Source organism: Scatophagus argus, chromosome 10 (genome assembly GCF_020382885.2).
Source record: "Scatophagus argus isolate fScaArg1 chromosome 10, fScaArg1.pri, whole genome shotgun sequence".
Lineage (NCBI taxonomy): Eukaryota > Metazoa > Chordata > Actinopteri > Scatophagidae > Scatophagus > Scatophagus argus.
In genome coordinates this window covers 6,976,569-6,990,654 of record NC_058502.1, presented here as the reverse complement: position 1 = coordinate 6,990,654, position 14,086 = coordinate 6,976,569, and the positions used below count along the sequence as shown (strand labels likewise).

At 40.4% G+C, this 14,086-nt stretch overlaps 1 protein-coding gene across 1 annotated transcript; it reads right to left on the bottom strand.

Moving 5' to 3' along the window:
- Window positions 1-7,283: 7,283 nt before the first annotated feature.
- On the bottom strand, window positions 7,284-8,578 carry sf3b5 (splicing factor 3b, subunit 5). The gene is made up of 2 exons (XM_046402874.1): window positions 8,423-8,578; window positions 7,284-7,988 (listed from the first exon to the last, which is right to left on the bottom strand). The coding sequence occupies exon 2, from the start codon at window positions 7,958-7,960 to the stop codon at window positions 7,700-7,702; it is 261 nt and encodes an 86-aa protein (XP_046258830.1). The 5' UTR covers window positions 7,961-7,988; window positions 8,423-8,578; the 3' UTR covers window positions 7,284-7,699.
- Between the last annotated feature and the right edge of the window lie 5,508 nt (window positions 8,579-14,086).

The window sequence follows — 14,086 nt, the reverse complement described above, 5'->3', positions numbered from 1 at the left end:
TCTCTTCAGTGATTTTCTGATATTGAAACTACTCACAAGGGAGTCAGTATTAGTCTCGAGGACTGAGTCCTGTAAAATCTTTAATAGCTGCAGTGTTTTTCATCTCATCCTGTATGGAACTGTAAAATAAACACAATATAAACCTTCTGAGTCCTGAAGAGGCCTTGAAAGATATGACACAGCCCACTTTTCTTTGCATTGTTGATAACATGGAATATTTGAAATTAAAGTATCAAACTTAGACTTTCAAAAAGTATTTCTCTAAAACTCCAGCTGAATCGCTTTGACACGTTTTCCCAGCCTGCTACTGTTAATTTGCAGTAGCTGAGAGTTTGATCAGTTCGTGAAAATGTTTACATTTGAGGATGTCTGCTGCTGTAACAGTGAGGCTTTCTTTATCTCTTCCCCAAATGCCCAACAACAACCATGATCAAAGTGTTGATGGTCGAAAGCCTTTTTATCTTCTACGTAATCTTTTCTTGATCTTTAGAAAAATGACAGTAAGGTATCATGATTCACTGTGGATTCACACTAAAACCGCCTTTTCCCCACACACAACAGCAGCAAGACTCTCAAAGCAACAGAGACACAGGACTGGATATTTCACATGGACTGCAAACTCCTTTACTATATGTCTGACACACGTTTGATCTGGAGTCATAGGATGATGTCATATACGTAAGCTATAACCCAAAAAAAGTACTGTTACATTCAAACTGTATGTTCTTTTTGTATATAAAGAATTGTGGAGAAACTATTTGCTATTTTGTCGTCTTGGTTTTCCTTTCTTTCTTGTGCCCTTTTAGTAATAGCAGAGCATAAGAGACAGAAATGTAAAAATAAAAATGTGTGTCTGATAGCCCAAGTAACAGCAGAACGCACCCAGATGAACACAGATGCCAGGACTATCGTGAGAAATTTTTGGAAAGTGTAAAATTGCTTGAAAACTTCCAAAAATAGTTGGTCTTGTTAAGAGAGAACTGTATCCAGTTAATATGCATGTTTAGTTTCATTGTTCCCAACTCGCACTGTATTATTCAGAGTTGATTTCAGCAGGCAGATGTCAGAGTCCTTGAAGGCCACGTTTCCCTAATTCACTATTCAGAGATATGAAATGGAAAGATAAACAGGCTTAGTCTCTGTAGGGTTTTGTTTTTAAATACATTTTGTCTGGACTAATTAGAAATGGACCCTTTATTTTATTATTCCTAATGAGGTTCCAAGGACAGCTGAGAAATTTACAACCTATCAGGAAACTCAGAAGCGTGGCTATTAGTCCCAATTAAGCCTTTCCAGGATATGAGTGAAGTCTTTAACACAGCTTTTCTCCTCACCTTTCATTTCTCATCACGTAATTGCTTCTTACTTTACTGTGCCTTTTTGACTCTCACTGAGTTGCATATGTATTTTTATTATCCATACTTGGAGGGTGGCTCAGGGGACAATGGGGCTGTCAAAAATGTTTATTGAGCCCTAAAATTCCCACGATGCTCAGCCATACTGAGTTAAATGCGAATTAGGAAATGTTAGCATATTTACAGCAGCCAGCGTGGCTTTAGACTCAGGTCATGATGTTCAGTATTTCTTATTTTTGTCAAGTCCAACTGATCTGAGTCTGTATACTGAAATTAAAATAAGAGTGTCAATGGCTGATGATTTGGTAACCTGCTCATACACCCCACCCCCACCCATGCCTCTTCACACTTGTGGCTCATTTACCTCCAGATAAAACCACGTCTGATAACTCAGTTTAATCAAATCCTGTGCATGTTGCATCATTTTAATTTGACAAATGAAAAATAAAACGATTCCAGTAACAGTAATGGCTGCTTCCCGAACGAGGAGTCAATATTCAAATGCATCCTCAGTCTGCAATATGCAAACACAGTCTGACAAACACAGGACTGAGAGATGAACCGCATTACTCTGCTGTGTCATTAAAGCTAGATTTCCAACAAATATTCCAGATGAATGCGTGTTTATGAATGCTGTTTGTTTGTACTGTTATAATTTCATCCTGGCTTGCATGTGGTCTTAGAGTGCATCTACTGCAAACATCTCTGAACCTTTGACTGAGTGCGTATTTTGGGCTAGATGGGGAGTTTGTATGTGAATGACCATTAAAGTATCCTATTTCAGCCCTGTCTATTCAGCCTCATCCAGTGTACGAGCCTGCCAGCTTTCAAAGAGGACGTGGGCGTAATGGACTTGTTTCTAAGGGAGAGGACAAGGAAATGAGAACTAGAGATTGAAGAAGACAAGGGACAAGTAGAGCTGGAAAGAGACCGCAGAGCCAGAGATGGTAGGAAATGAGAGACAATCAATGATATGAATCACCCATGGGATTTATGTTCACCTCTAAGGACCTTCTCCAATAACTTTCTGGCTTTGGACTTGGATTTTATGGCACATATTTGCAACAACATGACCTTGATGACATGACGGGTGTAAATTAAATTTTCTGATTTGCTTGACATGTAGGCCAACTTGCCAGCTTTGCAGCTCCCTTGTTCGTTATACTGAATTTAAATTTTTCTGACAGAGGTGATAATCGGTTTTGGAGAGCAAAGGAGGACAGCCAGATAACTGTAGCAGCTGGTGTTTATACCTGAAAGACGCCCTCCTGGACTGCAGTGATCATAAACCTCCTGCTCTCTTACACACACACACACACTTCTCATGTGTGAGGACCCGCATCGACACCCTAAATCCTCTTCTTTATCTTAAACTTTACTCTGAAAGTCACCACAGTCATATTTTCCAACCTGAGCTTTAACCTTTAAGTTTAAACCGAAAGTTTTCTCCAAAAAGTTTCCACTTTTCAGCCCCTGGTTCTAAGTCACTTGTAAAACACACACACAAACACACACACACACACACACTCCCACCTTAATTAAGTTTCCCAGGCAGGATGGGAAGGCAGTTTTGCTCCTGGCACATTGCCTGGAGGTCTCGGCTGTACTGCAGGTCTACTGCTCAATTGAAAAAGGGTGGATTTTAATCATTGGTCTAATACCTCGTGAGGATACAATAAGTGTGGTTATCAGAGGGTTTATTCCAACCTGCACTGCTCATATTACAGTCATTCCACTTCTCAAATGTCTTGTACTCGATTAGAACAAATCTAAAACCAAATCAACTGATTTCTATGTTTTTATGAAAAGGTAATTGTTCAGTAACCTTTATTTCAACAGGCTCAAAATCGGATCTGTTGACCAAAAAGTGATTTTAATTTTATGAAACCGCTTCTGATACAACCCAGTTCAACGTCCACTCACTTTCCTCTTCTGAGTGCTCCTCAGGATTTCTGTTTGCATTTTGATGCCAGACAAGCACTGCTGTGTTCTTCATAGAATATGCATTTGTCTCCATTGTGGAGTCATTACTTGTGTGTTTGATCTTGGAGATTTCCACTCCACTCGTGTCAGTAGAGCAGGAGAGATGAAAAACAAAGAAAGGAAGGGGGAAAGGGCTGAAAAGGAGGAACAGATGAGGTTTGGTGGAGGAGAGTGTACGTAGTGAAGAAGATGATAGCTTCGAGTTTAGTGGAGGACAAGAGCGGAGAATAAAAGTAAAGGAAGATAGATGGATGAAAGCAAGTGGGTGGCGGAGAAGGGCACGGATAATTGGATTGTGGGAGCATTCATATTTGACGAGGGTGAATGTGCTTCCTGGATCTTTTCACCATTCGGCTGAGCTTCCGTGTAATCAAAAGAGAGAGAAAATGTGGACTACCGGCCAGAGGAGACACTCACATCAGCATGAACACAGAAAGACCAAGTGGCTTTTAAAAGATGCCATTCATTCACCACTTAAAAAAAACACACAGCAATGCTGATGCAGCTTCCAGCCATCTATAGCCTGTTTGTGAAGAAAGAGAATTAATTGCCTCAACTATCGCAACGCTGCAGGGTCCTGAATGGTCACAGAGGTGAGGTGATAATGAGCTGACGTGCCAGATTAGATCAATTCAGTGGGCATTTGGCTGTGAGATGTTCAAGCAGGCATTTACTAACTGACCTCAGCACCAGTGTGATGGAGCTGCACCATCAAAAGAGAGCTGAAGTGGATCATTTCTCTTTTCAGCTTGAGTACCTGTGGAGATTAGGAAAAACAACGTGAAATGAGGTGAGGAAAAACTTCGGCATATCCAAGATGATTATTACCTGTGCCATAATAACAGACTATATCAAACCAGTAATGAAATATTATTTGTTAATCATCTTACACTCAGCCCTCACACAATGTAACTGAAGCCTGAACAAAGCAAACACTGGGCTTCTGTTTCTTTCTTACAGCATCTATTCACTGAATCAGAATCAGAATTGTCTTTATTGCCATGTAAGTGAACAGGTTTCACGTTACTAGGAATTTGTCTTGGTGATTGGTGCGTACATAGAACGTAAGAACGAGTAACATATAATAATAGAATTAAATAAAATAAAATAGAATAAAACAAGATAAGTAAAATAAATATGGTTCTGGAGGTAGTACAAAAGTGAGGTAGTACAGAGTGGAAGTAGTGCAAGTAGGTGAGGTACAGTGCAAATGGTCAGCAGGTGGATTATGACATGAGCCAACGGGTGTGGAATATCTGATGCTCATGAGCTCTTCTCTGGTGTAAGAGCACGTGGACACACAATATTTACACGAAAACGGACAAAACAGAGCGCACCAAAACACCAGGGCGTCCGTCCTCGGCGCCATCTTGGTTACCACTGCACTTCAGCATGAACTGAAATGAGAGCAGAGTCTATGCACCCGATGCAGAGGCTCTGTGAGGCTGCAGCAGGCACAGCAGGTTGCTGAGCTATACGACAACACGTTCACAGCGCCGACGTTAACATGCTGAGGTTTAACACGGATAATGTCAACCATGTTTGCCATCTTAGTTCAGTGTATTGGTATGCTAATAGAGTTGATATTTAGGGGATCACTTTATTTGGTGATACTAAATGAGTGTCCGTTCAATAGTGGTTGTGATATTTCAGTCTGGGCTGAAGTGACATCCCTGAGCCACCCTTATGTGGCTAAAAAAGAAAAACATAAAAATATAAAATATATATATAGAAAAATAAACTTGAAATAGAGGGACTGTTACAGAAAATGTTTGTTACTTCATATTTTGGTACAGTAAAAACCTATTTCTTAGACCAAAAAGGAGCTCCTCCATTCTCTCTCTACATTCTTTCTCTTTTTTCCATTTCTTCCCTGTCTTCTTGAGCAAAAGAGAAGAAAAATAATTGCGCATCACAGTATTTCACCTACAACGTGGGTGTTACGGCTGTTTTAGAGACCCTATAATCAAAGCATACCCGCCTGCAGGCCTTATTGCCATTAAAGAAGCAGAGTCCATCTCCACTGATGCAGCCGGAAACTGGGGAGCAGACGTCTATTTATGTGCCCATGTTTCAGAGAGAACAAGTCAAGCAGTTTAATGTGAGTGTGTAAAATGCGCTTGTGTATGTGTGTGTGTGCGACAGCACACCGACAGACCTCACGTTGCTTTCACGCCTGACTTGGCAGCGCCATCTCCACGACTCTCACAGTGAGGCCAGATGGCAAGGAGTTACCCCACTAAGAAACCCTCCAACACACACTCACCAACACATGATGCACAACACAAGAACTTCCTTGGCACCCACTGACACGTCTCTCAATCCAACAATGAGTCATACTTAGCATCCTCTCCCACCAAGTGTCTGTATTTGTCTGTGTGATTCTGGCTGGCAGTAAGCTTTGATAAATCACCTGAAGTCAGCAAGTCACAGCACAGCACCTGCTGCTCTTTTCTGGTCACTGGACACTTCAGGCCAAATAAGAACCTTGCACTGAATGTGGCTTCAAACTTCTGTTCTGCTTTCAAAACCCCAAGGCTTGCATTATAAAAGCATTTTCTCATCTGAAGTGGTACATTACACTTACAGTCCTAATCAAAGGCACTCATTCAAATTCGGGGCTGGAATAATTCTCTTGATGTTCATGATAGTTTTTAAACCCGTGCTTCTAGTCTAATCTAATTGCTATTGCTGGCTTTTCAGACCCATGAATGAAAAATAGTAGACCTGACCATCTTTTTCACTCTCTCAGTGACGAGCAACTTCAAATTCATTCATCTCTTCAAAAGATCTTCTTCAAGATTTTTTGGGGTTTTCTTTTGACTTGATTGACATACTGACAATCGGACAAAGTGAGATACAGCGTGCATCTGGCTGTGTTAAAATCATGCAGCTGATCTGTGTGCACTCAAATGTGTGGGTGGATAATTGGGTACAAATGTGATGCATGTGAGAGACTGTGTAGGTGGACATTTCTGTTGAATCTCCACGGTGAAACAAAAGAAATTCACAACTGAACATACATGCGGCTGACAAGCTTTTTGCCTGTAATGAAGGTTATTAAAGTTCTGGCTTGCACTTTCCATTTTCCACACTGACCTCACACATTTGCATGTCGAGAGGTTTACTGTAAAATGTCATTGCAAAAATTTTAGCATGTATCATGACCTTTCATTAACATAAATTTCCATGAAACAGAAGCTTCAAATATGTATCCTCCAGTGCTGAGAAATTTTTTCCTACAGTCACAGACTATAAGACCTTTAAGCCTCATTTTCAGCTTTGACTTTGACACATCACAGCCGTAAACAATGTATTTTCTTTTATATACTTTTATTCCCTGTTTATCTACTTGCTGTAATTTGTAGATCTTAAATTTTAAGTGACCTTTTTTTATTCTCTGAGGTTATTTTTGTGTCGAAGCTGCTGTTCCCATAAAGGCTTTTTCAACCTTTGTCATTTTTCTTCCTTTTTTCTGAAACAAAAAATGCCCTTGTTTACAAATAAAATTCAAATAAAAGTCAAAACTATAAATCCAATGCAATATATCCATGCCTACTTCAGTCATACTGTGTATGCATACTGTAGAACCTGCCTTATGTGCTTTCTTCATGGCACTCATTAAATCTACAGACCAGCGACAAATTCAAGGAAAAACTTATTTGGGGGGACATAAGAGGCCACTGGATGATGTGAAGAGTAGAAGAATCAAAATCATATGCTATGACTTTTACAGTCGCCAGATTTGGAACCACGTCACTGTCATAAACACACCAAATTTGAGAGGGAGTCTTATCTTTAGGGCGAATGATGTTCATCCGTCCTGCAACATTAGACTTTTGAAAATATGAGCCAAAGACCAATGAAGCACTGAATTTTCCCCATCTGTGTGCAGTCTACTGACTACTATGAGAAGTTCCTAGATAACAAACAGTAACACATGAATGACTTGTTGAAGAACTGTCAAAAAGACAAATTTTAATCAAAACAGAAATTTCAATCACATACAGATCCATCAGTTAATGCAGTCACTTCACAAATACGAGGACACCACTCTGTTATCTTCTCCAGCTAATGTTCAGAAAGCCGCAGAATTGAGTGGTGCAGGAAACAATTTTCAATAGCCAGGATGTAAATATGTATAAACACTGTAAATATATTTGTGTCCAGGTAGCTTGTGAAACTGTATAATTTATTCGTTGCTGGCAGGGTAATAAAAGGTTCATATTGTCAAAGGATGTCAAAGGTTGTCAAAGGAAAATAACATTGCATATTGTTAGCAGAAAATAAAAGCTGAATGTCCAAAAAGATCCTACAAAAACATCCATAAAAAAAGCCTCCACAGATCACTCCAGGGTACTCTAGGCATCTTCAGGTTTGTCTGCTGGTGGTCCACATGGCTGAAGCATCTTCTCCATGAGGTTGAATCGGACACGCGCTTTGCTCTCATTCTCGGAGATGGAGAAGTAGTTGAGCAGGTCAAAATGTCCCATGTAGGAGCAATAAGAGTCTCTGTGCTGATTGACCAGCCATTCCCATTTGCTGGTGTCGGCATGTCCTGTGCCGATGTACTTCGATTGAAGATGCTCCAGTTGACTGTGGATGTTGTATCTGTCTGTCATTCTTGCTGCGATGTGAGATCTTGAGGCTCTGGGCAAAGGACGAAAAGTGAGAAGGTGATACAAATGTATGTGTTCATGCAGAGGCACGCAGATGACACTGAGATGACAGAAATGCCGTATAAGTTCTGAGTCAAGTGATTATCTTATTTAAAATAAAAAGCAACATGTCGGACTTGGTTACTCTAATGAAGTAATTTTTCGGTGCTGAAATTGATCACGTAATGAATATAACAGTAATATATAAGCAATTACTCCCTCGCTTCGAATAGCTTTCTGGCGCTTTCTCAACCAGCTAGCATGCTAACGTTTCTTTCAATGGATTTCTAGCTAAGAGTAACGTGTGGCTAGCTAGCTAATGTCAGCCCAAACAAAGTTGTCCCGAACCATAACTTAAGCTCCTCTTTTATTTAAATATCAGCTTCTAACTGGAAAATATAACTCCGAAGTGCAAAAGATACGTACTCAATGAAAGGTAAAGAGCTCAACAGCGAAGGAAGAAGCTGTAAATAATATGTTTGTCCACTCGCACTTCGCCGTACAGCAGCCGGACGATGACTTCCGGTCCTCTTTTAAAATAAACCGTGGAGAAACAAAGGCTGTAACATTTGTTCTCGTTCAAATTCGCCGTCAAATTTGCTTCATACGTGGAAATGTGGGCTAACCAGATTGTTCAAGGCTTAATAACAGAGTGTTTATGATGACACAGAGGAAATAGTTAACTTAAAACTAAAAGAAGGAGGAATCCCTTTTCAAAAGAGCTCGCCACAATTTAATCTGTTTTTTGTCTGCTTTCATTCAGGCTTTTTTTTGAATTTCTGTTATGCTGCTTCTATGGCATTGTGAGTTTGTCCAGTATTATTACATGTTTTTAGTGCTTTCATTTTGGCAAGAGTTTGTTGTTAAACAAGAGTTTGTTTATCATACTTGAGGAGGCTTTATTAAGTAGAGTAAATCTCATAAACTGGTTTTCTGTTCCCACATGTTGAGTATGTTTTCATTGCCAAAGGTTATTTCCAGCTCATATCCCCTGGGAAAACTTTGCACTATAGATAATTATCTGATTTTTGCACTTTTTTTCCCTTTTACAGTTTGAATTTTTTTATGATTAGCACATTGCTTGTTGAGTTGAGTCAGCTCATTTTTCTTGTTGTTTCCTCATTAGAAACAGCAGTGAAGATGATGGAGATGAGAAAGCAGAAGCCAATAGTAATGATATAAATAGCTAGTGGCAGCGCTGTCTTCAGCAGACCACTTAACACTTGAACACCGGAGATGTACTCATCTGCGGTGGTTACATGAACGTCTCATACATAAAATGTTTTATCCTTTCACTGCTTTTACCCAGTAATGTTTCTGCTTTTGTTGGAGCCATGCTGGAAGATTTACTACTATTTTCCAAGACTTTGTTCTGGCAAAAAATTGTACATGGAAAATTGACTTGGGCTTTTGTTCCCATGAGCCACACAAGGAGAAAATAGCCTGAGCATTTACAAGTTAAGCTACATGTGGGTAAAGACATGAACTGTCCATAAATCTATTGTGTTTCAGCTTGTATGTGTTGAGTCTGTGACGACTAGAAAAAACTGGAAATCCAGAAAGAATCAGCAAGGTGTGCCGTGATACTGGAGCCCCTTCACTGTAGATTAGAGTAGCTTCAGAGGTCAACTTCCACTGACGTTCTGAAAACTCAGCATTCAAGGCATTGCAAGAAGCTTATGTATGGACAAAGCATCCATCCAGGTATAAATTCGCTTCTTAAACTAGACAGCACGCCCTTTACAGAGGGGCCCCGTGAGGACTCTGCTTCATGACTATTGATTGTCTGTGTAGCTCACCCACTCTGTAGAAATACCTGATGAGAATAACATGGTATGAAGGGTAACAGTAATAAGGGAAGAAGGTCAATTTATCACACTGCACCACGGAGATCTATGCGGATGAAGATTACATTTATGATGGCACATCCTGGCAGAAGCTGCTGTGTGTGAGGTCAAAGCCATACAACACTTTCACTGCGGTGGAGACGTGATCTTGTCTTTATTTCATTAAAGAGAAGAAAATGGGAGTAGCCAGAGGATCTTGTGAACTTTAATTAGTTTCAGTACCTTCATGCTCTTGGTATAGTGCAACATGATCAGTTCAGTTCAGTGTGGTTTGAGTGATAAAACTGGACTGCAACTTCAATCCTTTGTCATAAGAGAAGCTGATTGTACAATGGGGGTGCAAGACACTTGAAAGGATGTGGAATTTGCATCATAATGAGTCTGAATATAAAATTACACAGTAGGTGTGTAATTAGTCTCCTGACATCCACTTGAAGCAGGAGAAATGAGCAGCTGAGAAGTGCTATTAATACAGCCGGTTACATTGTTCTGCCCCTGTCCATAAAAATTCAACGGCCTTTTCTTGAGTTTCTAATGCTCATGAGTGTAGCACTCTGTATCTTAATATTCAGCAGTTTGAATAACAAGCAGTAGCACATTTTAATTAAAGGATTTTGAGGAGACATTGCTAGGAAAATATGTTGTTTTTTCCTGGACAAATTGGTTGTGGCCTTACTTAAGAAAGTCTAATTTAATGTACAAATATTCCCTAGAAAGGAACTGATATCAAAACTCTAAATTACTCTAAAGATTTGAGGAAATGAAAATCTGATTTAAGCCTAAAATTAAACACAATTAAGGATAAGATTTCCAGTAATAAATGAGTTTTTGATGAATACTTAATCTGGTTGAAGTGGAGCTTTTCTTTCAAGGAAACAACATGTGCTTATGAACTCAACTCAGAGGATTTGGTTTCCGTCTCTCTCTGTTTGTTCCAGGAATTTCATCAAATGTATATTGGAATATTAGTGATTTTCAGTATGGAATAATCAGCTTTAAAGTAATACTCCAACAAATTAGAATCAAACTTCCAAAAGTCTGGGAGAGATACAAGTTTAAGTAAGAGTAGTCAAAACTGAAGCAGCAGAGGTGGATAGAAGCTGATTTACAGTCTGTGGAGTATGGGTAAGCTCCAAGATGCAGCTCAAGAGCATCTTTCACTTGACCAGCCCAGCCTGGTAAAGACCTCCATAAATAAAACCCCACACTACACTTTTGCAGGCTTACTTTTACAAAATGTTGTCTTAAGCACCAATAAAGACATTAAAGAACTGCTTTTACAAGCTGAGTAGTTCTCTCAGTGTCTCACAAACTGATCTTCATTTGTACCTGACATGGTGCACTCTGCACCCAGTATGGTTTTAAGGCTTTTCTTGATATGGCATTTAATTTCTACAGAAACGATCTATTTTAGCGTATTGTGAACGAGACCAATGTGTGTACCAGTGCAGCTGCGCTTGTGCATAATGTTTTAACATTCAAAAGGGGGACCTTCTCAGTGGAAGGTGGCTCATTAATGTAAAAAAGGTGAAGATGAAGCGCATGAAGTGTTTCTTCTGCGCTGAAAAAACACTTCACGCGCTTCACTTGGACGAAAATGTAATTACAACTACTCTGTACCTGCACCTCATGAAAATCCCTTAAGTAAGCAAGTGTGTCACTGCTCCAAGGTCTGCAGAGGACATTCTGGCAGAAAATGTTTGATGCACTGAAGGAGCGCGCGCATGTGTGTGTGTGTGTGTGTACTCTGTAGCCATGAGACATAAGCATATTTTATACTGTAGCATACATTTCTTACCTCTTCCGTTTTGTTTTTGCACTCTGCCACCAACTTGATAGATGTACTTTTATCTCACCTTTTTGCAGAGCTACATGGTAAAATAATAGTCACAGGGGCATGATAATCAAACTTTGATAGCCAATCTTTTAGTGCGAAGACCTGGGAACTGCAAAGCAAAGCACTAGCAGGAGGAAAGGGTAATGAAATCAGGCGGATAGATGGGAATATTGCCTGACTGGATGGCTCCTGTGCCTCACAGTCCTGCTGAGTGATAGCCTAGTAAAAATGGACTCAGCGATATTTCCAGTGATTTAAACTAACTGCCTAAGACGGAACCCATTCCCAACCACCAGGCATCGGAGTTGGATAGAGAGAAGAAGTAAAAACAAACTACACCCCATAGGGTTGTTGGAGGGACGGCTGGTTGGTCGAGGGACAAACTGAAGCGCCTCATTGGTCAGATGTCAAGCTGCCGGCTTTTGCCGGATAGCTGGTTTACTGGCGGATGGAGTAATGAGGTGCATGACAGCTTGGCTGGACTCAGTGGTCTGTTTCACTCATTTGCTTACTGATAGATTAGCTGGTTCTGGGTACTTCCTGTTTGTTTACTGTGGACAATCCATGACTTTAATTTCCTAACCAAACTTGAGATTTTCTCCCTTGCGTCTGCCCCTCACCCTGCCGATGAGCCATGAACCACAGCAGCAAAATGCAATGTTCCTCTTGGTCAGATGATGAGAGCAGCCATTCATCTTGGTGTGAAATAGCCTGAGGAAACTATTTCTCTGTGACAGTGCTGAGTTGCGGGGGTATCAAGGCCTGGAGGACTTAAATTGGATTTGGCATGGCTCTGAGCACACAGTCTCACTCCTTCATGCACTTGATGTTTGGGGTTTCATAAAGGATTTATGTTTATTTGCTGATAAAAACTCATTTTGTCCTCCGCCGATCACATGCTATGATCAGTCAAGAGCCTGTTTGCTTGAAGCTTTTTTTACAACCTGAGGTAAGCCGCTAGCTGTGGCAAAGATAAAACAGAGACTCTTGCCTTTGGCTTTTTCCCTGAAGCCTTCAGAGCAGAACAGCAAGGTACAGTATGAAACAGATAACCACAACATCCAGACCACTGCATGACTACCTTCAATAAATAGGAAACACATTTCCTATACGGACAGACGCAGCACTGAATCTCATTATTTAGACTCTGCCCGTTGCAAACATTGTGACATGATGTACTTGATGTACAAAACATGTGCCTTTAATCAAACATATCAGATCATAAACATATACTGTACATAGTCAGCCTGTGTGCATCATAACAAGTTGATTAACCATCAAATACATCCAATTTAGGCAGAACATTAACAGAATGTGAACATTTAAATAAGTTGTCAGCTGTTAAGGTTCCACACAGGGTAAAGAAATGGGGCCACAGTATCACATTTACGTAGGATTTTTGTTACAGCAAAAATGTAACCTTCAGACCCTGATTTGTTTCCCCTCAAGACAAGAGGTCAATTAATTTTGGTTTGGTTGATTGGCTTTCTCTGCAGACAAGGGCAACTCCACAACATCATGTCTGAGTGAGAGGGAGACGTGACATTCAATGGCACTTGATAATAATCGCTATGACAGGCATAATCGTGCTGCCAACTCCAATAACATAAAGCCGGGCTCCTCAACAACCCCGTATACATGCCGCAAACACACCGACGCGCTTCTGAGACAGCGCTGATGTCATACCCTCGCGACCACCTCATGCACACACACCCAGGCAAAGACACTAAATCCAAATGACTTCACAGACTGTCAGGTTCTCAAAAAAAAATTGTGCTTGAAACAGACAAAATCCAAAGTGAGATTCTCCAACACCGGCAATCCCAGTGCCATTGTGAAAAAATAAAAAGGTGTGGGAACAGGTTTCAGTCCATTCAAATGTCCTCTTTCACTTCCCCTCCACACGTGGCAATACGTATAGCACCATATGTCACGACAGTGGTCACTTGCTGATTGAGGGGGCAGAGGAGAGAGGAGCAGAGGACTGAAAATGAAAAGCACCTGCTCCCAATCAGACCTAACAACTGAGAATAAAAGATGGCAGATGACCCACTTTCATCTACAAGCCCTTTGTAGATTAGATAGCAAATAAATTAACAGACAACATATTCAACATATTGCAGAAAAATGATGAAAGACTGCAGCACATGTGGCCTTTGAGTGTATAGAATTGCATTCCTTCAGTGTGTTAAAACTGGGAAACCACAATGAATAGGACTCAAACGCATGAGTCCAAAACCAGGTCTGAATTCAAAAGAATGACGGTTTTTAATAGTCAAAAAAATAAATTAAAGAAAAGGTTCAGTACGCAAGTGGGCAACGAGAGAAGGCAAAGAGAAATGGCAGAGGCAGCATCAGTATTAAAACAAACCCAAAAAACCCCACATGAGGGATGCTAAGGCTGCA